The sequence below is a fragment of the Lentinula edodes genome (genome assembly GCF_021015755.1).
Source record: "Lentinula edodes strain Le(Bin) 0899 ss11 chromosome Unknown C8R40scaffold_9, whole genome shotgun sequence".
Classification (NCBI taxonomy): Eukaryota; Fungi; Basidiomycota; class Agaricomycetes; order Agaricales; family Omphalotaceae; genus Lentinula; species Lentinula edodes.
In genome coordinates, this window is record NW_025764315.1 from 135,709 (window position 1) to 159,338 (window position 23,630).

Genomic DNA, 23,630 nt, shown 5'->3' on the forward strand with positions numbered 1-23,630 from the left:
GAGTGGAGGATAGAGGAGGAGGAGGAGTGGAGGATAGAGGAAGAGGAGGAGTGGATGATAGAGGAAGAGGAGGAGTGGAAGATAGAGGAGGAGATGAGGAGGAGGAGGAGGAGGAGGAGGAAGAGGGATATGTTGTTAGTGGGGTTGGTAATGATACTGCTGGTACTGCTGGTACTGCTGGTATAGGGATCGTCACGGAGATTGAGGAGGAGTAAGAAGACAAGACAAATCACATTGGGAGTAGGTTACACTATGGTACAGATAAGTTTTGAAGTGAGTTGTTTCATAGGTTAGTTAAGTGAGAATAAGTATATTCAGTATCCACTAAAGTAAAGTAAAGTATGTGTATTTGTTATTTGGAGCTATACTATTGAGACGATTCAGATTTTCAGAGAATAAACACTGTTGAGTCTGTGTTATCGGATGATAAAAGTAGATTCTGGAGGAAGTAAAGTGGACGAGGGCATGGATGGCTAGGACTAACCGAACATCGAAGATTCATTTCAAAATGAGAAAAGCACATAATCATCCTCGTCATCTAGAATACGTTGAGATGCACTCTCCGGATTAACCTTCGGCCTCAACACCTCAAACGACAACCGCATCCCTTCATCCCGCACTTCCTGAAACCGCTGCGTATACGGCGACGATACCCTCGTCACCTCATTCAACCAACAAAACTTCCACTGAAAACGAAACGACTTCAACCGCCCCACTCCTTCAGCCTCCCGGGCGACAACACCCCACCTCGCGTGCACAAATTGATGCAACGAAGGTTCGTTGCGCACAAACGGCGCAAACCACTCGCCGCCGGGTTTCAACAGCTCGATCCGGATTTCTAAATTCTCCAACATAGGCAAGAGGGCTGGTCTTGGTCCTCCCGGAGGACCCGATACACACATCGAAAGACGATCCAGCATAGGCGAAAGCTCCGACGCATCCACTTCGGATGTTCCGTACAATTTCAACGTCGAAAGAACGGGCATCAAACGGAACGCGTTCCCGAGGTGATTTGTGAAGACACAGGATCGGATAGTTAAACTGACCAAACAATGCATGAGCATTGACCGATAGACGAAGTCACTCAATGCAGGAACCTGAGAGGTGTGTTCTTCGTCAAAGTCAAGGATTTCGAGTGCGGGGTAGTGGATCTGCTTGACATTGAACACACCAGCATGGGCGATTCGCAATTTCTTGAGATGAAGCAACTGTATGTCGGTGGAGAGCCACGGGCTCTCTGAATGACGGACCGAACCGAGATAATTGATGTTAGACATCGTGCGAGGTGAATGCTGATTGTGTGATCGAGAAACCGAAAGCTCGTTCAGGTTCGGAAGGTGTGTGAGGGGTTCGAGATCGTCTGCTGTGAGTTGAGCAGGAAACGAGAGAGCCAAAGTGGTCAGGCATGTACTTTTAATCTTCTTCAACATAAACCGCGGATAAGCTATATCGCGAAGGGACAATTCCCGCAACTCCGGGACAGATCTCAGAATAATCGGCGATGAAATATCGCGAGTGATAAATGACGGGGTGAAGGGAATAATAACACCTACTAGATCATCGATAGGAATACGGTCAGCGTAAGGCAATTGCAACAGAGACAATCGTCTCAAGGTTGTCTCAGTCGATTGCGGCGGTAGTTCTCGAAGGCAGCTAAACAAATACCCCGGTACACGGACCTCCAAATCAAGCAACCGACTTTCGCTGAACGATTCCATGATTTCCTCGAATATTTTCACACATGCGCCGTGCTTGAGGGAGATATAAACTCGTAACGGTGTAGTTCTCGCGCGGGAAATGGAGGCTTGGAGTTTACGCAGCCTAAAATAAGGGGTTCGAGTATCTTTGATTATAACCGTCGACCATGCCCTTGCGGAAGCGAAGACTGCGGATCGCCACCTCGAACATACTTGTGCGAATTTTGCGGGGACGTCGGCGTGCGTATCCAGAGTATCAGGTAGATCGACGCAGTCGTCGTAGTATCCAGTCGCTAGAAGAGTGATCTCTTCGATAATATCAAAAGGGAGAGTTGTGATCGAGGCAGGTTTATGGAGTTCCGAATCTGGGGTCTGCGTGGAAGACAAGGAAGGCTCGTCCTTGATTCGTCCCTGTATAACACCAGTGTTGGCTACTACTATGTCCGGTTGGGAGTTGGTAGTAGTAGGTTCTTCTGACCAAAAGAGTTAGACTTGGAAAAAAAATCGATAGTTTGACATCAATCTCATGACATACCTTCGATAAAGGGCATATCGTTATTTGTATTTGCTCTTAGTGGTGGAAGAAGAGGAGGGGGGAGGGGAATCAAAAAATTTTATAGCGAGCTTTGATACACAGCCCCTAACTAGTGAGACTCGGGCCGGAAAGCGGGTTCGTTCTTGCTCTGGCTCAGTGGCCTAGAAATATTCTGCACCCATTATATGTGCGATGTATAATATGGCAAAGAGACAGTACCTTCAGCTGGCGGCAAGGGGATATTGCAAGTAACACGTGGGAGGGAGCATCATCATCAAATGCACGATCAGTACAACGCACTAAGATAAACCGTCCAAGTTGACTGGCACTGGACGAAGCGATGTAACAGATACCCCGGTGCATACCCCGGTGCATAAACCTCTAAATTAAGTAAGAGTTCACTGTTCAAAAAATTGTTATGACCTGCATGGAAGGCTCTATAACTTCACTTGATTCGAGTTTCATATACTGTATACCGTACCCGGGCCCGGAGCGGTAATTCCTGGCATGCGCAACACAAACTTGAAGTTTATCCAGCCTAAAATAAGGGGTTTGGATTTCCATAGCTATATGACCATTGCGCATGGTCTTGTTGATGCGAGGACTGCAGATCACTAGTTTTCCAGTGAGCATATCTGTGCTGAGACGCGTCGGCACGAGTGCCCAGCTAGTATCAGAATGTGGAACGAACAGTCGTCGTCGTTATAAAATCCAGTTACAACCAGAATTATCTGTTCAAGAATATTGATAAAAGATACTGTAATTGAAACAGTTTCATTCATCTCCGGATCTCTGGCCTGCGTGGAGGCCTTGTTGTTGAATGTTAACTGTGTAGATAGTTTAGCAATGGCCTGTATATTGTTGTGCCAGTGGTAATTAGCAGGTTCTTTGAGCTAAGAACGGACTTGAAAGATGAAGATTGAATATCAGTCTTCACACAAACCTCCGATAAAGGGCATACCATCATTGACTCTCAACTATTCCTAAACCGTGGAAGAAGAGAAGAGACAAGTGATGGATATAGCCGCTGACTAGGTTCGGGCCGGGAGAAAAGATAGATGTTCACACGCGATACGCTCCTTATTCGTATCGCCTTTGCGGTCAACTCTCAAGGAATACTGGAACACCCTCTCAACTCCTCTCAAATCATGCAGTTGATCTAGAAGTGCTGATGTTGCCAACGCCGTTACGGCCCATACTTAAGGTTAACGGCGTGTGACTGAAAAACTGCGCCGACAGGAGCCGGATATGTAGGTCCTGAAAGTTTATCAAAGCCTAAAGGTCATACAATTCAATTTCTTTTTGAATCCCGCTCTTGACTTCAACATGCGTTGCCACACTTGCAAAAAGGAGTGCGAGAGACCTCAAAAATGCTCAAAATGCCAAAAAACCGTGTATTGCGTCTATGTTCATTCTCCCCGAGTTTCAATCACTGATGATAACATCTATTTTCAGTTACTGCTCGTAAGGACTTCCACAATTCCTTCCAGCCGCCTTCGTCTGAGACTGATAAAACAATAGTCGTGATTGCCAGATTATGGATTGGAAACAACACAAGCGTAGTGTCTGCCTTAAATCTCCGCAAGTACACCAGGTGGAGAAGATGCTCAAGAAAATCAGTGGCCCAAATGATCCTATGGGTAGGCTCTTCCAAATGGAAAATTTGGCTTGGGCGGCACGCGTTAGAGATCCCCAACCAACAAGGGCCTGCGATGGGTGTTTCCGCCTTTGGGATGAGTCTCGTTTTGATCCATATGAAGATGATGAGGACACGGGACGTTGCGGCTCGAGAGATAGTGGTAAAAGGTGTGGAGATTGTGACTGGACTGTTTGTAGGGACTGTTTACGTCTAGAGTTCCAAGGTGAACGGCCTAAATTGCTCTGAGACTTACCTACGTGGCTTGCTTATTGATATGTGCAGAGCGGAATGTATTGGAACGGCCTACAGGACAATGTCGCTGTTTGAATTCCAACTTTGGTGTTCCCTACTGCACTATGACGACGTCTTACATTCATGGAGACCAACACCAGAGTTACACGGGGGATAGGCACCCCGAAATATCTACTAGTGGGTATCCCGAGACAGCTTTCGAAGATAAACCCAGAAAATGCAAGAACTGTGGGGAGAGAAAATTATGCTTGAAGAAGGAACATCGAAAGGATTTAGCACCTCAAGTGCTTCTTGAAGGGATCTCTCACTAATTACTGATATGCAAAAAAAATTCCTGTTTTTGTTTCAACTTTCCTTTCAATGATGAAAATCCAGCCTTTTTCAATTACAGTGTTTTGAGTCTTGCATCACTACCCCCTACTTTTTACCTTCCAACAGGAGTTCCAATCTTTTGGTTGGACTGAGGTACTACTAGGCCGAATGTTCATATTTATAGAAACTGTGCTCAGTGACAAACTTGACAGATCTAGAGCGTCCAGTACGGTACATTCATCGAGTTGGATTCATATTTTCCGATGAGCAGGTAGTTCAATTTGATTAAGAAACTTTCAGTCCAGTGGTCGCTCGAGGAAAAGGTTGAGAAGTTTAGGCTAAGAGAGGCGAGTCAAATTACTACTGACTTTCGGGTGACTCTACACAACTTCGAATATAAAGTTTGTGCGGTGAGTCGGTGGCTTCATACATGCATCCTATAGCTCGAGTACTTCATGGGGTATTCTCGGCTGACTTGTTTGCCCAAGCGGAAGCTGCGAAGTGAATGAAGTCTTAGAAGCAGCACCGGTTGCAGATTGAACGCAGCCTCTCTGCATTGTCGAGCAAACCTATGGCATATACTAAGACCATCATATGTATACCCAGAATACACCACCGAGCTAAGTCATATCCATCGTTGCATCTTCATCACCGAAAAGATCATCGTCCTCTGGACCGAGTTGCCCAAGTTGCCCGCTACCACCTACGACACTGCCAAGAACACCTCCAGCTATACCATCGACTTCGACTTCCTCGAAGTCCGAATCCCCGCCACCACCAACGTTATTAACCACGATCCCTTCATCCTCCATCCTCTGTTTCTCTTGCAGCTCGTCTCTTTGTGCGAGTTTCATTTCAAGGTCCGACGTCAGTTTCTTCAGTGCATCCTCGAACCGTTTCTGTATCAAATAAATGGGAATGGGAGATGCGAGACCAGAAATGAAAGAAATAAGAACGAACCCTGATAAGAGGATTAGCAGAACTAGCAATCTCGCTACCCTTCTTAGCCACCGCAGCCTGCAAATCCCGAATCTCCTCATTAAGCAATTTCCTGGCCTGCGATATCTCGTCGTCGTCGTCATCATCCTCATCATCCTCATCGCTATCTTCCTCTTCCTCATCATCCCCATCTTCGTCTTCATCACCCAAAGCCAAATCAAGTTCAGCTGCCAACTCTTCGTCAATATCGCCTTCTGGTTCTTCATCTCCTTCCTCATCGTCTTCGCCGTCGTCACCAGGGATGACACTAGGTGTAGAGGGGTCACCCAAGTCGGATATTGCGGGGGTAGGTGCATCAATGGGTTCTTCGCGTTCAAGAAATTCGGAGTCGGATAGGTCGGGGTTGACGTTTTCAAGGATTTCTGTAGGAATTGATATACATGGGATGAGACGAGGGATATAGACTAAGATTCGACATACCATATTTAATTTCTTTTGCCAGATTATCTTCTTCAAGTAGTCTTTCCACTTCTTGTTCAACGGTTTCAATGGTCTGTCCACAACACGGATGATCATCAGCATCAGCGCCTCGGAGAGGTACTGAAGGAAGAGCTCACGCGTTTATTAATCCTCTTCCTGAATCGTCTCTTCCGTACATGAGCAAGAGGAGGTGTAATTCCGTGCGGCCAAATGAAATCGTCGATGTTGAGGCTCTTTTCACGAGTTACAACGTCTTCATTGTCGATACGGTTCTCGACTACAAGCATCTGGATAGACAAGTCAATACGGGCCAATGTATGATCGGTTTCGTATAAGACGTGGGACTACCTGACATATGTCTGCTACTTTGAACATCTGCTTGTTATCCAGAGTCTTCTGAGACTCCATTATACAAGGCATATCGACAAGCTTCGAAGAGTACGTATTATTTCCAATGTGAAATACACCACGACGAGAGTCTGTATGTAAGCCCTGAGTTACCTTCTTATAAGCCTTAATACTGTGGCTTGCTCACCCTTGAATTTGAACCATACGTCTCCCGGTACCTCTCTCGCCGCTACACTTTTCCTCAACTTATCACAATCCTCCCCTGGCGGAACCCTCAGTATAAATTGTTCCTCAAACGTTAGATCCTCGTTATCGTCAGAGTCGAGTTCCCTATCATATTGTCCTAGAAATGACATCCCCGGAGCTTGTGCAGCAAGCTTTTCACTTAGTTTAAGCTTGAGCTTTGGTTGTGGCTTTCCGCGTTGCGATCCCGAACGTGTGGAAACTTTTTCTGGTGCTGTTGAGGCCAACGACGGAGTGGATACTAATGGAGCATTTTGTTGGGCTTGGCTGGATGCACGCAAACGCGAGGAGGTACGAGGACCAGAAGGGCCAGGTGTAGATGTAGACGCGGCTGGGGATGTAGGTGCATTCATAGCGTCGGAGGAGGTGTTGGTGTTAGAAGGCCCAGCCTGGGGTTCGTCATCGTCGACTATGATTAGATCGTCGTACATGGCAATGAGAAGGGTGGATTCAAGCTGATTCAAGTCATGATCACAATGAATTTAGTCCTGTGGTCACACGGTCTACACGGGCCGAACGCTTGATCCCCGACCATGACGAGTACAGCACTTCGGTGAGTATCTCTTCTCCATCTAATCCTTATCGATCGACCTCCACCATCTTTTTGAACTGTTACTTGCATTGTCTACAGGCGAATTCAGAAGGTGATCACATCCTAATCCATACGTGTATAGATTTACACCTCATCCTCGATCCTCATACCTCTGCTTTCCTTCTTCACTCAGGAACTGCGAGATATCAATAATCAACCACTTGAGGTGCGCGCTCAGGTTTCTGTCCATGTCCTCCATACGTCGGAGGTTCCTGCAAATTGTCTTGATCTTGTACCATCTTACTTTAGAATATCGTGGTCGAGGCAAAGGAAGATAATCTGTTCGAATGGGATTGCATTATCATCGCTGAGGTATGTTAATGTCACAGAATTTCCTCCGTGTGCCTATAGATATCTGTGTGTGACCTATCGCTCGCTCTACCTTATAACAGTTAGACTCCCCTTACAAGGGTGGCAAATTTAAATTTGCCCTGAGCCTACCCCAGAATTTTCCGTTCAAAGCTCCTTCGGTACGGATGGACTGTTGATTGTTTTGAGAGAGACTGACTTCAAACGTACAATATGCATTGGGATAAATCGTATGATAGGTAACGTTCAAGACAAAGATATATCATCCTGGAATCAATGAAGAAGGAGCTATTTGCGTCCCTGTTCTACGAGACGAGGTGCGTTTAACCTTCTTCAATCGTAAGTTTGCTGACTACTCTGCTATTTTTCAATCCCTCCTTCTAGTGGAAGCCTTCAGTGACCCTTGCTACAGGCAAGCAGTCTCAGTATTGCCCATTGCAGTTCAGATCTTTATTCTGATTTCTCTGGGACTGCAGTTTTATGCATAATACAAGAAAAACTCAACAACCCGAGTCCTGATGATCCATTCGAGCCAGATATTGCTGCCGTGCGTCCTTTCGAATCTCCCTTCACGACCCCTCATGCCTCGAATTGACTTGGTATTGACCCTGATTTGGCCTGCCTGATATCCACAGCTTTTGAAGAATGACAAGTCGAAATTCCTTGCGACGGCGAAGGAGTGGACGAAGAAGTAAGTGTACTACTTCTCAGACATCGGACCTTGAACTTGGGATTGACGGATTATGTGGATTGCTCAGACATGCCATGTAAAATAATCCTCCAGCATCGTCAAATATGGGCATGTTTCAGTTTTCTCTAGTATTTATGTTCAATCATTTCGCCATTGCGGTGAAGGAATAAATGAGAAAGTGAAATCTTTAGGTCAACTTCCAACTATTAATCAAAACGAATTCATGGATACATTGAATCATTTATGTATGAGCAAATTATCTACAAAGTGTTTGTCTCCTTGTATCCATCCTCAACCACGCTGCAAAAATAGCAAGTTATGTTCAGGTTTTGATTGAGTCTAGTACATAGCGCCCAAGAAGCGGCGTTTACCGTATTCAAATCCGAGGACTCTTTGTTTGTTCCTTCTATGTGTTCACAATGTGCTCACATCGCAAGCATGTGTACTCACAACAACATTCATGTTGCAGCAGATCCCACTGCAAATAGTAATTTGGGATTTCCCTCAAGAGAAACGTATCATGTATTTGATGTATGTCTTCATCGCCACTAATTGCGTATTCCATTCATAGAATGTCCGATATCATACTAATTATCAGTTGCTGCTTCTTTCAAAAGACAGCTTATGAGCTCCGCTTATCCCCATCGCGTGAGCCGGGGGAGCAATCTGGGAGTAGGGCACGGAAAGCCTTGAACAACTGTGTTCTTTCATCCTTCCGGGCGTGTCCTGGCCCAATCTTCACAGATCTTCACATGCAATGCCACTTGAAGAATGACATAACCATCCAAGTTACATGCTCTAGGCTAAGCTCTCCGATCAGATCCCAAGGCCAAGGTAACAGAGATTCACGCACTGCGAGATCTGAGCTTCATACATATGTGATTAATTTGGAGGGTGGGGGGTACTAAATCAAAAGTGATATGTAGGTCTATGCGTACGGTCAGTTTCTTACTGACTAACTGACTGGCTTCCTCTAGTATCTCAAGATCATTTGATTTCCGGTCGTAAAGAGCCACTAACTTGCATCAATGTAGGTTTTACGCACAAGCCGGCAGGAACTCTTTGATCTTTTGCCGCTGAGATATAAAACGTTGAAACCACTGTAGGAATAACCCCCTTCTTTTTTTGCAACCTTCTTTTCAAAATCGAAACTCCTCCTCCTCTACCATGCCTAAGTCCTTACCAGGCGCTGTCCTCGACCCGGCCTCTACTAGCATTAACTCTAGATGGCTTTGGTTTCACAAGGGGTTCGTAGAGGGCCTCAAACGAGCGCGCGCCCCTTCCGAAACCGATCAGAACTTTGAAAATCTTGCATATGAACTAGCAGAAACTCAAGTAAAACTCGAAGAAACGCAGACAAAGCTGGACGATACGGCTCAAGTTCTGGGAGGTTTGTTGTATCTATTACTGATCGCTGTCCATCGTCGATCCTCACGTCTTAATATTTGTAGAGGTACAAAAACTTTTTCGAGAAGAAATCATTGCGAGCTCTCAAGGATCTGACAATAATAATGATTGTACCCCTTCTCCGAATTCTTCTCCGACTTCTCCTTCGCTACAATCTACGAGAACCTATGCCGAGTCCTTGCAGCTACCGATCACACCAGTCGCTACTCCTTTGTCCGCGAGGCGTGCTCTAACCTTGAGCGATCGGCGACCGAGTTCTCGTAGCTCATACGAGGCAATACCTAACTACTACTCTACCTCAGAGGCCAGTCAAACATCCGTCGATGCCGCTTTAGGGACCCTTATTCAAAAAGCCCACGACGGAGACGAGCGGTCTATTTCTCTCATCAAAGTGCTTTGTCGTGAAGCGCACGGGACTCCTCCAGAGCGGAAAACTTATGGGCAACGTTACATTCTTGCTCGCTGGAGAAACCCATCGTTCTGCCCGCGGCGGGGCCGTTCCAACACCAATCCAAGTTCCACTTCGAACCCACATCTTCCTCAACTCATCAATCCTCAAAGTAACGATCCCCCTGAGGCATGGATCGCATATTACACGCGATATCCCAAGTCATTGCCCAAGGGTGTTCGGGTCAACTCAAAAACTAGGGTCCCACTTTTCGGAGACATCGTAGCGAGTCGTCTCTTAGCTCGGTTGAGGCCGACTGCTTCGCAGTATCGGGCCGAATTCAACGTTGCGATGATCAATCTGTTCATCCACCGAGGGCAATTCAGACAAATGGTGCAGGATGGGCAGATTCAAATCCCTCGAATTGCGGATATCTATCAACCATTTGAGCCTGAGGGTAGGATCGAGCAGGGACAATTGATCAGTGTTCTTGACGTTGCTCGTCATTATGCCAAGTGTGGCGTTTCTATCGAAGACGTTGAGAATTACGTCGAACCCTGGACTGAGGAGTATGCAAAGCAAAAATATGAACTGTGATTGTTCTGAACTTGAATTTTCATCTTATGCTTACAATCCCTTATCAAGTTCTTTGTGCACTATCACCGTTAGCTGTGACCATTAGAATTGAACACCCCGATGTTTGAACACATTGAGATTGTTATATATGGTATAACTCAATCTTATGGCCTACATAGTACATATCCATGTCAGCGAATGTTAAAATTCAAGCTCATTACTAACTGACACTATATTGCAATTTTATATTTAAGATGAGTTTGGCGTTCACTTGAGTACGATAGTAAGTAAATACAGTTCGAAAAGTAGAAACACATGAGCAGTAGAAGTACCAACTATAATGTCACTCGTTCTTCACTTGAAGTTATATATCTCTGATCATCAAATGAAAAGCCCTTCCGAACAGCTTTAACATACATCTTTCGCGCCATTTCCCAGAAACTACTCTACAAAGCGGCTGAAAAAGGATGGTTTTGTAGATCGAGCGCAACCAGGGATCCAATCCGGATCACCCCGAGCCCATTGCTGCAGACAAGGTTTAAGCTCTCACAAAGACTGCGATACGTATTTGCTTTCGCCTTGGGCTGTAGGATTGTGAGCCTGAATATGTGCATACCCGAAGGAGGAAAATTTACAGAGGCATATCATAAGCCATCCGAGTCGATATGAAACCCTGCAGTTAAGAAGAATTAAGACCGACGAAGACCAATGTTATAGAGTGCAGATCTCTGGGCATGCGCGATAATTCCAAAATTGTAATTCGGTAGTAGGCAGAGTAAATGTGGGAAAGATTTGGTAAAACAGAAGGGGGAGGTTGCTTGATAACTTGGATCTACTTGGATGGGAAATAAAGGGAAGATCAACGCTTGGATTGAAGAATTCATACTAGGAAAACCTGGCCCAAAAGGTTCGTGTTTTTTGGACTGTCGAATACTGTCGAATACTCGTAGGTTGAATAGTGCAATGATGCGCTGATTTAATGGCTTTTGATGGGGTAAGAGGTATAGTGAATGCAGAGGAATGCAGTGGCCATTTCTAGCTTGGAGGAGCAGTCGATGAAAGCAAAAAATGCCTCTTTATCCACGGGTTCATCGAAAGAGAAATCCAGATGTTTTGAATGGTGACCGAGTGATCTGTCGACACAGATCCTCGCGACGTTGCAAAATTTAAAGTTATTCCTCATTTATAGACACGGAAGCGCTATTTTATGCCAGGTTTTGAAAACCAAGATGAGGCGTCGCTGGAACATCTAGCAGAATTCAGAGTTGTGAGTCAAAATCAGGCATTGTGTATGGTAAATGGCTGTATACCAAGACGTACCATTCTTGGGCGCAAAACCTTTCTAGGTAACGCCACTGGAATTTTCAACAGCTTTGGAGCGTAATCGCGACAAGCAGATCACAAGATATCCAGCCATAATTCTTTCGTTAACTCTGGCAGATTGACCTTGGGCTTTGGGAACGTGGGTTTGGCCAATGATTTGACGATTGTTGTCATTTGCTGAAAGGTTATGTACTTGAAGCCAGAGTTACTACATACTTCCAAGGATATTCCACGATGCGATGAACGGATGCCGGCAAAATGCCGGTTCGTCTGATATGTCGAAATAAATAAATAAAACAAATTGAAAAGTTGTCTGTTGACATCTCACTAAAGCGCCCATTTTACATACATTGATACAACTTTCTCCTGAACTCGTGCAGTAACACGTTCCCGACATTCTTTCCTTTCCAGTCGCGCCTATCTTTCCTGTACAACGTGTTGGAAACGAGGTCGCAGAAATGAATCGTCTTCGGTCAGTAGTATCGGGATTACTCTGACAGCCTGAACGCGTATCTGAATCAGAATTACCATTTTCCAGCAAGAAATCAGACACTAAGAGGAGCCAATATCCTATTCTTTCTCCCTTGCAGACCTCTATTCCACCGCCATCACCTAGCGAAAACCCGCAGCTTCTTCCCGAATTGCCTTCTGAAGACGACTTTTCGATTCTTCCAGAGTTTGTCTACCCCTTCATTCTCGATTACTTAAACTTTCTGCTGACTCTACAATAGCTTAACTCGTCGCTTTTCTCTTCTGCGCTACTCTTCGGGTGAGCCGCTGCCGGTAGATCTTCTGCGCTCCAGGTTGGCCGAGCAGAGAGCTCGCGGCGTCGAAAATCATATTTCTGAGGAGGAAGAAGATATGCTTCTTGAGAGCCTTGGGCTGCGTACCAAATACGCTACCCCGACCGACAAAACCGAGACTCCTATGCGCCAATCAACCCGCTCGTCGCTCACTCATTCTCCAAGTTCTGGTCGTTCCACTAAGCGCTACAGCAATAATCTCTTTGGCTCTGGACGACTTAGAGATTACTCCTATGTTCGCAGTGCAACCTCCCCGAGTAAACATGGTAGTTCGCGCGTTACTTCCGCAGCTCCTTCCGAAGTATCCACATCGACATCATCAGTATTTGGCCCTTCACATGAATTTAGATCAACCACGCCTGAGAACGATGTGCTGAACAACAAACAAGCCGTGCGATCTGCTCCTCTCATACCTCCAGCACCGTATGGTGAACGCAGCATTCCTGCTTCTGCAGAGTACAGACTGTCCAAGTCTTTGGGGCCTTCAGCTTTCAAACGTGCTTCGCTGGCATTGGAGGAAGCTATAAGAGAACTAGAAGAAGATGCCGAGGATGAAATCGTCATGCCCCGCTCCGCCCCCATTACGCGCGCTAATGTCGAGGCACGGGTTAAAGTGTGTTATTTTTACTGGTTACGCCTTGTACTTTCTAATTCATATATAATTATAATTCCTTGTATTCGTTGCAGGACAATCCTAATTCTCTGCCTCCAGACGTCTACCAGGCAGGCATGGCCATTTCTTCTGACCACGAAGGTCAAACCGAAACGGAGGAGAAGCGGATGTCACCTATACCTTCGCGTATTCTTCCAGGTTACATACCAGGAATGCCTCGTCCAATGACACCGCGCGAAGACATGGACAACGACATGTTACGATCACATTCAATTACCCCCCGCGCTGCTACCGTTACGAATCCCAACGATCCAACTGCGTTTTATCCGGATATGCCCAATACGCCGACACCTCCCCCAGTAATTCCGGAACATGTCGGACAGAGCTCATCTTCGTCCTTCTCTTCGAAACCATCTCGTCCAATGTCGCCACCTTTCCTCCAACGGAGTCCAGTTGATCCTGCGCAACGTGGCGAACGTGGCGTGGAATTGATAGACTTCGGTTCTTCTGCCGTGCCTGGTCGTAGACGTCCTGCGTCACCACTTTCAGGGCCATCCTATCAACCTTTCACCGCTGCCGCGGTTTCTACCTCCAGACCAGGCACGCCTTCCAACGTAACCTGGACGATACCTGCTTCCAAATCTTCACCTCAGAAAAGCTCTGGCCACAATCGTAACGGTAGTTGGTTCAGTGATGCAGAAGGCAGTACAGATCCCCATGGCGGCTACTCGACGTCGAATGGTCATTCAAAATCTGCATCTGCTTCGCGATCTTTACGATCACCTGCTCTACCCGATTCTCCCATACTGGAACGCGGTCATGCGAATACTGCTTATTTTGGCGGCACTTACCCGTACGACAATCGACCTCCGTCAACCATTTCAGGCATTGATCTCAACTCACCTACTTCCAACCGTCCTATGCGATCCCCTACCCCCACTCAATCCCCGGCTCGGTCTCCGACATCTCCAACCTTTTCAGGTGTAGATGGGTCACCAAAACATAGCAGGCGATCATCGAAACAGAATGGAACATCTGTTCCCTTCTCACTCGCTCCTTACAATCCTGTTCTATTCTCTCCCCTGGCGAACTCATCACGATCATCTCTAGAATCTACAGGATCTAGTTATCACTCCTGGGAAGCGGACAAATTTTTGTTTGTTGATGCCGACTCACAGGTTCCACCTTGGCATGATCTGTCTCTTTCGTCTCAGTCCAGCTCTACTACTCCTGCAGGTTCACCAGATACGGAGTGGAACCCTGAAGACGTTATAGGAAGTTATGCAGGCTTGCATAAGTTGGACTTCGCTGCTATCCAAGAGACCTTGGTTAGCGCGGTTGCATCCAAAAATATGACTGTATCTGAGACCCGAGAACGTGTTCCTTCATTACGGAGGCGTCGTCCGTCGACTTCACAGTCAAACTATTCTCTCAACTACACGGTAAGGTTGTCGTCTTTTTATTATTGGTCTTTGATTCATCTGTATGTCTTTTTCAGATCACGACTCCGTCTCCTCAACAATCACAACCTATGGATGGGTCTTCTGCGATGAACAGCGATCAGATCTCCAAAGCCAGCGCATTGCTCAATTCGGTACTGGAGAGTATAAATACACAGCACAATGATGTTTCTTATGATTCGTCATCTCCTGCGATCAACACTGCGGATACCCCGTCGGCCTCTCAAGACGTATCTCCCACAACGCGCAGAAATCGTGACCTTGCCCAAATACTCTTCGGCGAGGATACACATGAAGGGTCGCCCCCCGCAGGCGCATCGTCTCCGGAAGATGATAGCCTGCAACCTAAAACATTCAAAGAAAAAGAGCTCACCACTACATTACCGCTCAATGTAACGACTTCGTCTTTGGATACCTCAACCATAGGTCTCTCGTCACCGTCACAATCAGCGCTTTACAATCCTCTGCGTAGTCCCTCGACTCCGCATATCCCGCAAACATCCGAGGCACAGGCAGAGCTTGCACGCGAAATTCAGCGCAAGACAGATGCTGCCATGTTAGCTCTTCGAAAGCGGCCTTCTAATTCCAATCTATCGAAAGAAGGACTTGTATCACCAGGACCGGTCCGAAAGAAGTTCAATACAAATCAAATATCTACACCTACTCTGCTTTCCGCTTCGACCAGTGTCGATACGATACCCCTACGCACCCCGCAGTTTACAAGTGCTACTTCCTCTGGCCCACCTTCAAAAATTGCTTCTCGTTTCAGAAAGCTCAGAGGAACCCTACGAAAGGGTAATATACCCATTGAAGAAATTAAAGTCACTCCTTACCCATTGGATGTAAAATCCAACCCATCATCTCATGGTAGCCAACCCCAATTCGCTCGCTACGACTCGTCCAAGCTTCATCCTATGGATTCGGCAGTCAGCGCTACCGAAATTGGCCGATTCCGAGTACCAGCTGTACCAGTACCTAGTCCGCCCGCTTCAGCCGGACCAGGATTAAAAGGATTTATGGCTCGGTTTAGAGGTAAAGTGCGTACTGCAGACTCTGTTGAATACAAGGGCCAGCAACTTCGTCCTTCACCGTACCAAATGTCCCCAGTTCAGAATCCGCTTTCTCTTTCGAACTCTCCTCTGACAGAGGAAGTAAAGCCGGAAAGAGAAATCAACGCTCAATTGTTACATCCATCCCAGTCACCGTCTTCATCATCGCAACCCCCTTTAACCCCACAGCTTCACATGCACCCTAGTGATGATTCAGGAGATGGCGTAAATCAATATGAATCACAGGCATTGAAGCAGCTGTTCAATGCTGCAAACGATCTTGGCCTTGATCAAAGCAAATTGAGCGAGCTTCTTGTTCGTTCAGGGTCTATCTCGTCCAAGTCGACGGATTGGACGATGTTGACTCGTAATAACTCGTCTGCCACTAAATCGAGACAGGAAAGTCGTGACGAACGTCAGTTCCAAAGTCCCACTCCGCAAAGCGAGTGGTCCACGTTCGAGGACCCAGGTCATCGTGCTAGTAAGATGCCAGTTTCGCGGAAATCATCAATGAAACAAAGCGAAAATGTTGGGGTCCGCCGGCCTCGCCAACGTGGACCAGATGATACAAATACTGTTATCCGGAGAACTATCATCTATCCCGAGGATCGTGGGGTTTCTGTTGCAGATCTCAATGCGTTGGGGAGAAAGAATTCTTCCCATCGTCGCCGAGCTAGTGCGATAAGTGCCACTTCATCCAATCGTTCAATCCATGAAAGAGTACCAACACCGCCGCCTCCACATTCACCGACTGGTAAACGGTTTTCTGCTGACGAATCTCCTCCTGTCCCCCAGCTTCCTCAATCTTGGGCAGCTCGGATGGATAAAGGCCTAGCGGTTCCTTCTGCTGGCGGACAGTCGAACACACCATATGACTCGGTGTATGCGTATAATTCGAATGTTATACCTCCCATTCTGATCTCTGAATCTAGATATGACATGTATACAGGTGAAAAGGGCTCTCAGTCAGCGCCTGCAGAAGGCAGTGGTTCATCTGATCCTGGTCCAGCGTTAGAAGTGATTGAGCTCGCCAACGGGGAAACCATCTGGTGGGTACATCTCATCATATCAGGTTCTCTATTCTGATGCTTTACCTAGGTCAATTGTCAATGGTCTTCGTGATGACGATGTAGAGTCGTTGTATGCGGGCCGAACCAGCTTCCAGTCTGATTACGATAATGATGAAGGCGTTCAGGTTTTCGTTAAAGATCACACGAGGACTGGATCCAAAGGAAGTAATTCCTCATATCTATCGCGGAGAAAGATCGTTCAAGGGAAGAACAGACCCGAAACAAAAGTAAGTTCTGATCCAGAATTGCGAACGCTTACTCTGATCGTTTTATCATAGGTTTACTATACCTCCTCTGCGCAGATAGGACGTTTGATTGAGAACCTATCGCAAGGTATGGACGCAGGAGCTTTCAACTTTTCGCAAGGACAGGCCGAATATTCCAATTCAGCGACATCTTCGATGACCGGGCATACTGGTACTGATTATTTGACCGTCGAGGAGCGCCTTGAGCATATGTTAGGTGCTATGAAAACTGCTTGACTGCTAATTTATTTTCTTTCACTCCATATATTTTTAAATAAAAATCAATGTCTATGGGATTGGATACGAGAAATAAAATGTGTTTATATGGCTGATACAATGACATTCAAGTTACAACCCGTGAAAATCAGTCCATCTGAAAATACAGAGGGAGAGAAGTGCTTCGAGAAGAAGGGGGTCGTGAACGAATTGATATTGCAGCAAGGCATGAGATGGGCCAACTACTGTCTGGGCGTTCATCTTTCGAAAAGCAGCTATTCGCATATTATTGGGCAGAAGAAATAACTACACTCGGAATCAGTGGGCCGAAGACAAGATAGCAGTAAAATCATAAATCTTACATCGTAACCTGAAGTGTCTGGATAACACCGCCTCCACTCGTATGTTCTTCCGTCGCTACCTGACACGAAGTTACGGACACTGTCTCCAACTGAGTCTAGCAACACGAGAAAAAGAGAACTACTGTAGGCGACTGACTGGCTGGAGGAACCAGGTAACACAAGCTGCGACATGAGCAGTTGTCTTGTTCCAATGTTGACCATCCCTAAACGATTTCCTGGACTCCATTCTAGAGAGGCAATTAGGTCTTTGCCTCGCGTCACCTGCAGATAAAAGTCATCGCAGATCCATCATTACTTGCTTTACTTACCATCGTTCGCGTACTGAGGTCTCTTTGGAAAGTTTCGAACGAAAAGAACACGGGCTTTGTATCTTCACCGATGACAACGCAGTTGCGAGGGTCATCTTGGCCAGTAAAGAAAAGGTCGTAAGTTGGTTCTCCCATTTGAAAGTTTGGAAAGATCTTTGACTCTTGAACATCGGAGGTCTGGTCTTTTTAAGTCACTTCCCTGGAACTTAACCCCGGTGATACGCGCGTGTTCCATGGGAATAAGTAATCGATAGTGGCGCATGAATAAAAAAGCGGCCACTTTGGATTGTTGGTGGACGATGAGGACGTCCTACTCTCCAATGTTTCTGTTATAATTTGTCGCGTCTTTACTTGTACTCTTGTTCCTTGTTTCATTAACAGCTTGTAAGCTGTCAGTCTCGGGCACTAAAACTTAAAAGTGTGCACCAAACCGGACTTTCCCTAAATTAGAGAGTTCATCATGGACCATATGCTGACTGTTCCTGGACTCCGCACGTTCTGACGAAGTTATTTGCGCGTCGAAAGTGGAAACCTGAAAGTTGCCGTGCCATCATAGGCCATCATCTGCATGTTTTTTTAGTATTCCGAGGGTCTGGAGCTTGGACGATGCGAATGTCGTATGCATCTTTCAGACGCGCAAGTTGTCCATGGGACTGAAAACATATGTCTATATCAGAAGGTATGCCACTCAGCAATTTGAGATAGGCTCAGGTAGCGAGCGGCAAAACTGAAAACATCCTCGGCAACATAGGAGAAAATAATGGAGCTCAAGAATTGTAAGATCCATGCTAACTTACTTACAACTCAAGAATCTATCAGGAATTGACCTTCCACAACGGCCGCTTACGCGTCTTTCGAGTGACGTGTACAGCACTGGTTCCAAAGTTCCCTCCACCGAAAGCTAGCACAACTGTCTCTTCGAGTCCTCGTGCAATACCACGTTTCCTTGCCTCAATCGCCTCTTTGGCAAATTTGAACCTCGCCTGGTCTGATCCTAGGGATACGTGAATATCACGAACGGGTATTACGAGAGAATGTTCTTTACATACCGATTTGGAAATTGGGTGACTCTACAGCAGCCTTGAACATGTCAAATGGTATCCTAGAGAACACTTGAAGCAAGATTTCGCGTCCGTTTTCCGGAGTTGTCGGTGTACCTTCAGAAGGAGTGGCGTGTATTTCCAGAATATTGGGAAGAGTCACTACCAAAAAGTGGAAGACATCATCACGCAGTCTCTGTACATAAGGCCCATATATTCTGATAGGAGAAAGGTCTGGCCCAGGAGTTTCTGCGCCACTTGATGAAGGAGGGATCGCGTCAACAAATTCGAGCCAAGCGCCTATGGTGTCAACAGAGATCGAACGTTTGCATGTGGCATAGGCAAGCTCGCAGAGATCATCCATGCCTCCCAGCATGCATCCAGCAGCAAGTACAGCTCTGGCGTTCTCTGGTCGAATGAGCCTCAGAGAGACAGAGGAATAAAGATAGCCCACAGCTGTTCGACGGACGCGTTAATGAGTTTTCTACGTTGCAGAAGCATAGTACACACCTATAGCAAAACCTTCCTGAGTGACTTCCGGCTCTCGCTCCACTGGCACATAGATCGTTCGAGGAACGCCGACCTGAACTTGCGGAGAAGTAGATAATAACTGAACCAAGAAAGGGGAACGAGATAATATTATGGCATGAAGTCGATATACATTTTGATGTACATGCTTGAAGAAGACTTTCAGACGGTGAATTGGAACTACAGCTTCGGAAAAGGCTCACAAGCACTGTGTCGGCATATTCCTGAGGGAAAAAATCAGGAAAACAAGGAAGGTGCCATATATTGAATGAGTTTGCTCACGCCACGTTGAAAGCCGTAATTGTACAGATAGTCAATGATCTTTTGATTGTGAGGGGAACTGAAAAACAGGACATAAAGGTGCACGTATGAGACTGGAAGTTGAAGATACGCACGGGTCAGCAAATCCGTTCAAATGAGAAACATGATTTATGTGATCTGAGACTTCTGGGTGAGGGTGAAGTCCATTAGTAGCGCTAGAAGAGGAACCTGAGCTCATTATCGATAGAGGTGAATGAAGGTATGGTACAAAGAGGAACTGTCGTTGACCATATTCCCACGCGTTTGGCGCCTTCCTCCTACGAGCACTTGTAAATAATTTCAGTTTGTACTTCGTTATGACCCTCAAACCACCAGATCTTCCTCAAGATGCAGCTTACACATCTCATTGGTGCGAGGAAAATGTGTATCTTCTTATTCAGTCGTTTTCTCGAGATTCCTCGTTATCTGAAGACTGGGATGTCTTTGCGGTCTTCATCTCGAATCATAGCAAAACGGCGCGTATTCATTATGGGGAAAGCTGATCTCAATGTTCACTTGACCTTACAGGTTGCATTATGGAACCAGAAACTCTCAGAAGAGCTAGGCTGCCCTGTCATATGGGACTATCATGTTGTTGCCGTCTTACGTCCTCGAAATATCTCCACAAGTATTCAGAGTTGGGTGTATGACTTCGATACGCGATTGGGTATACCTGTAACCTTTGACAGTAAGCTTAAGGATGCTACTTAGCTTATACCTTGAACTTTCCAAAGCCGTAACAGCCTATCTTGTGCAGACATTTTCTGCGAACGTTCTCGACGAATTACAAAGGTGAGTGTAGTAGTGTGTATACATAGTTAGGCTATGGGTCTAATCATGACAGCACAGTTACTTCAGAGTTGTATCTGCGAACGTTTTTCTAGATCGCTTTGCATCCGACAGGTCTCATATGGTGCGTGAATTCAATTCGTATTTACTTGCGCCAATACACGATAGCTCGCCCCTACTTCCGGAACGCTTGAGGTTCCAATATACCTCGAACCTGTTCCTCCTTATCCATTGATACGCGGCGCGCATTGTACGAGCACCCACAACATAATGGATTTCGTCTCTATGCTTCCTTCCGACGGTTGCGGCAATGTTTTTAGCTTACAGGCTGTAGATGATTTTTTTGGTTTGAAGGAGGAGCCGAAACCCCTTCCCAGAAAGGCGAAACCAGCATCAATTATCTTGGATGTAGGAAACGACGTCTTTGCGGAGTAATTAGTATCAACGCCTTCTCAATTCGATCTGGTTCAACATACTAGGGCATCGTTTCACTATACTCATTGTCAATTCCATTTTCTGTTAGGATGCCTGACATAAAGCTCGGGAGACGCCGTTTCTTTTCTGAATGGAACGAATACGGGTTTAGGCTTCGAATTTTGCACAGATAGAAAGTTCTGTTTGGAGGCTCGCTGGGGTATCGGAAATATGACCTGTGGCGGCGGCGAGATGTTCGCCTCGGACATGGTCTCACTAGGATTGTGGGGTTTGTTGTATGACGCTAAGCAAGCACTGTTGGTAAATGGGTGGACCGCAAAGGGGTTGAATGAGTCGAGTACCGGAGGACGAGACATGCTGAGTGAGTACTATTGATTGTGAAAGTGGGATTGCAATTGAGGCGGTGACTCGGAATATGTCCAAGTTTTATCGGAGCATGAGCGTTACTCTATCTGGTCACTTCAAGTTTCCATACTGTTTATCTGGTGCCATCGTCATCGATCCAATCTTTTGAAGCTGAAATAGCAGTCAGTCGTAGAATAGTAGTGAAATTTAGCTCCCATTGAGCCTTGGGCCACATGGGTGAATACGGGAAACCTTACAGTTAATGACACTGAAAGGGATGACATACTCTCAGTGTGACCTCCGAACTCTATCCGAGTATTCGTCGAATAGCGTCGAATATAGTTTGCGATGCCTTTCGTCATTGGGGGGAACGAGTTACAGGATTAACAATTGAACTATGTTTTGATTCCTAGGCTACCCGCAGACAGAATCCATGATTTCGAATCAAACGAACTGATATCGGAGAGATGACGCAGGATGTATAGAAATCGGATCTTTTGAAGCTGCTTCAAGCAAATTCAAGCAATTGCATTCATAAAATGTGCGATTCGTTCCCAAGACATATAATTGATAACAGAAGCGCACGGCTCACTAGCCGGTCTTTGCTTCGATCATCGCAATTTTCGTCTTCTCTGACGAGTTTTCGGCACTGTCTGTTTTGCGAGCGGCTTGAGCAAGGGCCTAGAGGCTCGAATAACTTCCCTTGGACCATTCTCAATTCATTCTTCGTGGATATTAATCAACTTTTGGGCACACCACCTCGATAGATCAAGTATGTTGGGTCCCCTAAAGGTAGCGAGAATATAATGCTGCTTCCGCGCTCCAGTGCTTATCTACGATCTGCATTTGGAGACGATACTAAAAGTCCATTTCCGTAAATTATCTACGGGCCGTGAGCAGAAGAGGTATAGACTCGCTTGCCTCAAGTTTATATCAAAGTCATGAGCCGCCTCCAATTTCTTTCAGGCTTGCAACGACGATTCTGCCATGTCTTTCGGCCCAGCAATCTTCCCAACGAGGAGTGGGAGACAGAAATCGAGCGTGAACTACAAGGCAGGCTTTTCTCTTGAGTAAATTTTGTATGAATTGGTCTGCACGACGGTAGTAGATGCAAGAACGTCGTATTTATATCATTCTAAGCAGCCGACAAAAGAGAAGCAGCACTACCCAACTGTCTGCGGATATCGTGGAAGTCTACATCGTGCGCTGAATTGGAATTAGACAAAAGTATGTTTACTTGTTGTATAATCAAACTTACTGTCTTCGACTTCTCCCCAGCGCTCTATCTGGCTGTTGACCTCAACCCCGGCAGCGTCAGATGCTTGATCAACATTCAATCGACGCTTGACCAAAGCTAGAGCGATGACAAATGATTTTGTGGCATGTATAGCGCGCTCCAAAGCTGCGTGGAGATGTGAGTTAGGTACATATATTCAAAGTGGCGGATTGATGATGTATTGCGCACCAGCCATTTCCCATTGGTTAAAGTCGTCTATAACAAGCGACAGCTGTTTCTTGCTCTGCTCTGACTGGGAATTAGAGAGGATCGACGTGAATTTTACGAGCTTGGCGCCGAATCTTTCTTCAACCCATGCAAACAGAGGATCCCAGTGTGTTTCTTGTTGTCGTATAAGAGGTGGAGGATAGTCTTGATAAAAACTAGGGGAGAGTCAAGCCGCGGAAATAATTGCATGAAACTAAGTACCATATAGTATCAGTGTCTAAGTATTGTATCAGCGATTGTCGGACGTTCTTCCGTGACTCCGAGTCCGCAAAATTGTCTATTGCTCTTGACGCTAAAGATGTCTGTGCAACGTCTTCAGTCATATGCAGTCCATGGGTATCGATATCAAACTGACCATAGGTAACGCATGGGGTTTCAAGACAATCTTTTGATTCTCCCATTCCGTTGCTATGAGTGTGGCCACCAGACGCTTGTTATAGGGAAGTAATAGTGTATGGCCTGAAGGAGTTTTGAGGGCACGTTTGTCTAAAGTAATTGCTATTCCTTCTTTCCGGTCCTCTATCCCAACTGTCTTCCAGAACCGTTTCATGGTGGCCTCAGCACCTAAGTGAGTGAAAGCCAGGAAAGTCAGGAGGGGCGCAGAAAAAATAATAATTCTGTAAAACTGACGATTTGTTTCGGTGACTGGAGGACCATCTAGCAAAGTAGAATTCAGACGAATTTGCAGTGAAGTATATCGAGGCTTGGATACGCCCAGAGGACGGAAAGCTCTGACATGGTGGAATCCAACAGACAGCATCGGAATTTGCGGAAGGATCGTTCCACGTGCTCTTGCTCTGACGCGCTGCGCCACCTTCTGAGCGCTTCTTTA

At 46.1% G+C, this 23,630-nt stretch overlaps 11 protein-coding genes across 11 annotated transcripts; 5 read left to right on the plus strand and 6 right to left on the minus strand.

Moving 5' to 3' along the window:
• Window positions 1-503: 503 nt before the first annotated feature.
• C8R40DRAFT_1067686 (uncharacterized protein) lies at window positions 504-2,248 on the minus strand (the record flags this gene model as incomplete). The annotated part of the gene is made up of 2 exons (XM_046225933.1): window positions 504-2,170; window positions 2,233-2,248. The coding sequence occupies 2 exons, from the start codon at window positions 2,246-2,248 to the stop codon at window positions 504-506; spliced, it is 1,683 nt and encodes a 560-aa protein (XP_046088558.1).
• Window positions 2,249-3,477: 1,229 nt separating this feature from the next.
• Window positions 3,478-4,518, plus strand: C8R40DRAFT_895665 (uncharacterized protein). Its single transcript, XM_046236612.1, has 4 exons — window positions 3,478-3,626; window positions 3,688-3,696; window positions 3,754-4,094; window positions 4,154-4,518. The coding sequence occupies exons 1-4, from the start codon at window positions 3,559-3,561 to the stop codon at window positions 4,432-4,434; spliced, it is 699 nt and encodes a 232-aa protein (XP_046088559.1). The 5' UTR covers window positions 3,478-3,558; the 3' UTR covers window positions 4,435-4,518.
• A 537-nt stretch (window positions 4,519-5,055) lies between these two features.
• C8R40DRAFT_1040089 (TAFII55 protein conserved region-domain-containing protein) lies at window positions 5,056-6,798 on the minus strand (the record flags this gene model as incomplete). Its single annotated transcript, XM_046223888.1, has 6 exons — window positions 5,056-5,334; window positions 5,396-5,796; window positions 5,855-5,927; window positions 5,992-6,141; window positions 6,203-6,333; window positions 6,390-6,798. The coding sequence occupies 6 exons, from the start codon at window positions 6,796-6,798 to the stop codon at window positions 5,056-5,058; spliced, it is 1,443 nt and encodes a 480-aa protein (XP_046088560.1).
• Window positions 6,799-6,978: 180 nt separating this feature from the next.
• On the plus strand, window positions 6,979-8,041 carry C8R40DRAFT_1159515 (ubiquitin-conjugating enzyme; the record flags this gene model as incomplete). Its single annotated transcript, XM_046229888.1, has 9 exons — window positions 6,979-6,998; window positions 7,077-7,089; window positions 7,171-7,203; window positions 7,287-7,349; window positions 7,430-7,507; window positions 7,586-7,663; window positions 7,731-7,758; window positions 7,823-7,893; window positions 7,982-8,041. The coding sequence occupies 9 exons, from the start codon at window positions 6,979-6,981 to the stop codon at window positions 8,039-8,041; spliced, it is 444 nt and encodes a 147-aa protein (XP_046088561.1).
• A 1,163-nt stretch (window positions 8,042-9,204) lies between these two features.
• C8R40DRAFT_1168196 (uncharacterized protein) lies at window positions 9,205-10,429 on the plus strand (the record flags this gene model as incomplete). The annotated part of the gene is made up of 2 exons (XM_046231147.1): window positions 9,205-9,427; window positions 9,489-10,429. 2 exons carry the CDS (start codon window positions 9,205-9,207, stop codon window positions 10,427-10,429), a joined length of 1,164 nt encoding a protein of 387 aa, XP_046088562.1.
• A 1,615-nt stretch (window positions 10,430-12,044) lies between these two features.
• On the plus strand, window positions 12,045-17,265 carry C8R40DRAFT_1093933 (uncharacterized protein). Its single transcript, XM_046227625.1, has 8 exons — window positions 12,045-12,203; window positions 12,270-12,407; window positions 12,463-13,147; window positions 13,222-14,589; window positions 14,646-16,537; window positions 16,589-16,705; window positions 16,755-16,953; window positions 17,005-17,265. Exons 1-8 carry the CDS (start codon window positions 12,190-12,192, stop codon window positions 17,206-17,208), a joined length of 4,617 nt encoding a protein of 1,538 aa, XP_046088563.1. The 5' UTR covers window positions 12,045-12,189; the 3' UTR covers window positions 17,209-17,265.
• A 54-nt stretch (window positions 17,266-17,319) lies between these two features.
• Window positions 17,320-17,992, minus strand: C8R40DRAFT_1040120 (uncharacterized protein; the record flags this gene model as incomplete). The annotated part of the gene is made up of 4 exons (XM_046223889.1): window positions 17,320-17,493; window positions 17,550-17,608; window positions 17,669-17,800; window positions 17,845-17,992. 4 exons carry the CDS (start codon window positions 17,990-17,992, stop codon window positions 17,320-17,322), a joined length of 513 nt encoding a protein of 170 aa, XP_046088564.1.
• Window positions 17,993-18,507: 515 nt separating this feature from the next.
• On the minus strand, window positions 18,508-19,976 carry C8R40DRAFT_1247847 (uncharacterized protein). Its single transcript, XM_046233647.1, has 6 exons — window positions 19,821-19,976; window positions 19,708-19,765; window positions 19,629-19,649; window positions 19,408-19,573; window positions 18,907-19,353; window positions 18,508-18,851 (listed from the first exon to the last, which is right to left on the minus strand). The coding sequence occupies exons 1-6, from the start codon at window positions 19,922-19,924 to the stop codon at window positions 18,673-18,675; spliced, it is 975 nt and encodes a 324-aa protein (XP_046088565.1). The 5' UTR covers window positions 19,925-19,976; the 3' UTR covers window positions 18,508-18,672.
• Window positions 19,977-20,042: 66 nt separating this feature from the next.
• C8R40DRAFT_1039739 (N-terminal glutamine amidase-domain-containing protein) lies at window positions 20,043-20,949 on the plus strand (the record flags this gene model as incomplete). The annotated part of the gene is given in 5 exon segments (XM_046223861.1): window positions 20,043-20,205; window positions 20,225-20,413; window positions 20,469-20,517; window positions 20,575-20,638; window positions 20,683-20,949. 5 exon segments carry the CDS (start codon window positions 20,043-20,045, stop codon window positions 20,947-20,949), a joined length of 732 nt encoding a protein of 243 aa, XP_046088566.1.
• Window positions 20,950-21,017: 68 nt separating this feature from the next.
• On the minus strand, window positions 21,018-21,305 carry C8R40DRAFT_1039978 (uncharacterized protein; the record flags this gene model as incomplete). Its single annotated transcript, XM_046223877.1, has 1 exon — window positions 21,018-21,305. One exon carries the CDS (start codon window positions 21,303-21,305, stop codon window positions 21,018-21,020), a length of 288 nt encoding a protein of 95 aa, XP_046088567.1.
• A 1,124-nt stretch (window positions 21,306-22,429) lies between these two features.
• On the minus strand, window positions 22,430-23,558 carry C8R40DRAFT_1039925 (uncharacterized protein; the record flags this gene model as incomplete). Its single annotated transcript, XM_046223873.1, has 6 exons — window positions 22,430-22,500; window positions 22,553-22,696; window positions 22,760-22,953; window positions 23,000-23,100; window positions 23,154-23,362; window positions 23,429-23,558. 6 exons carry the CDS (start codon window positions 23,556-23,558, stop codon window positions 22,430-22,432), a joined length of 849 nt encoding a protein of 282 aa, XP_046088568.1.
• Window positions 23,559-23,630: the final 72 nt, after the last annotated feature.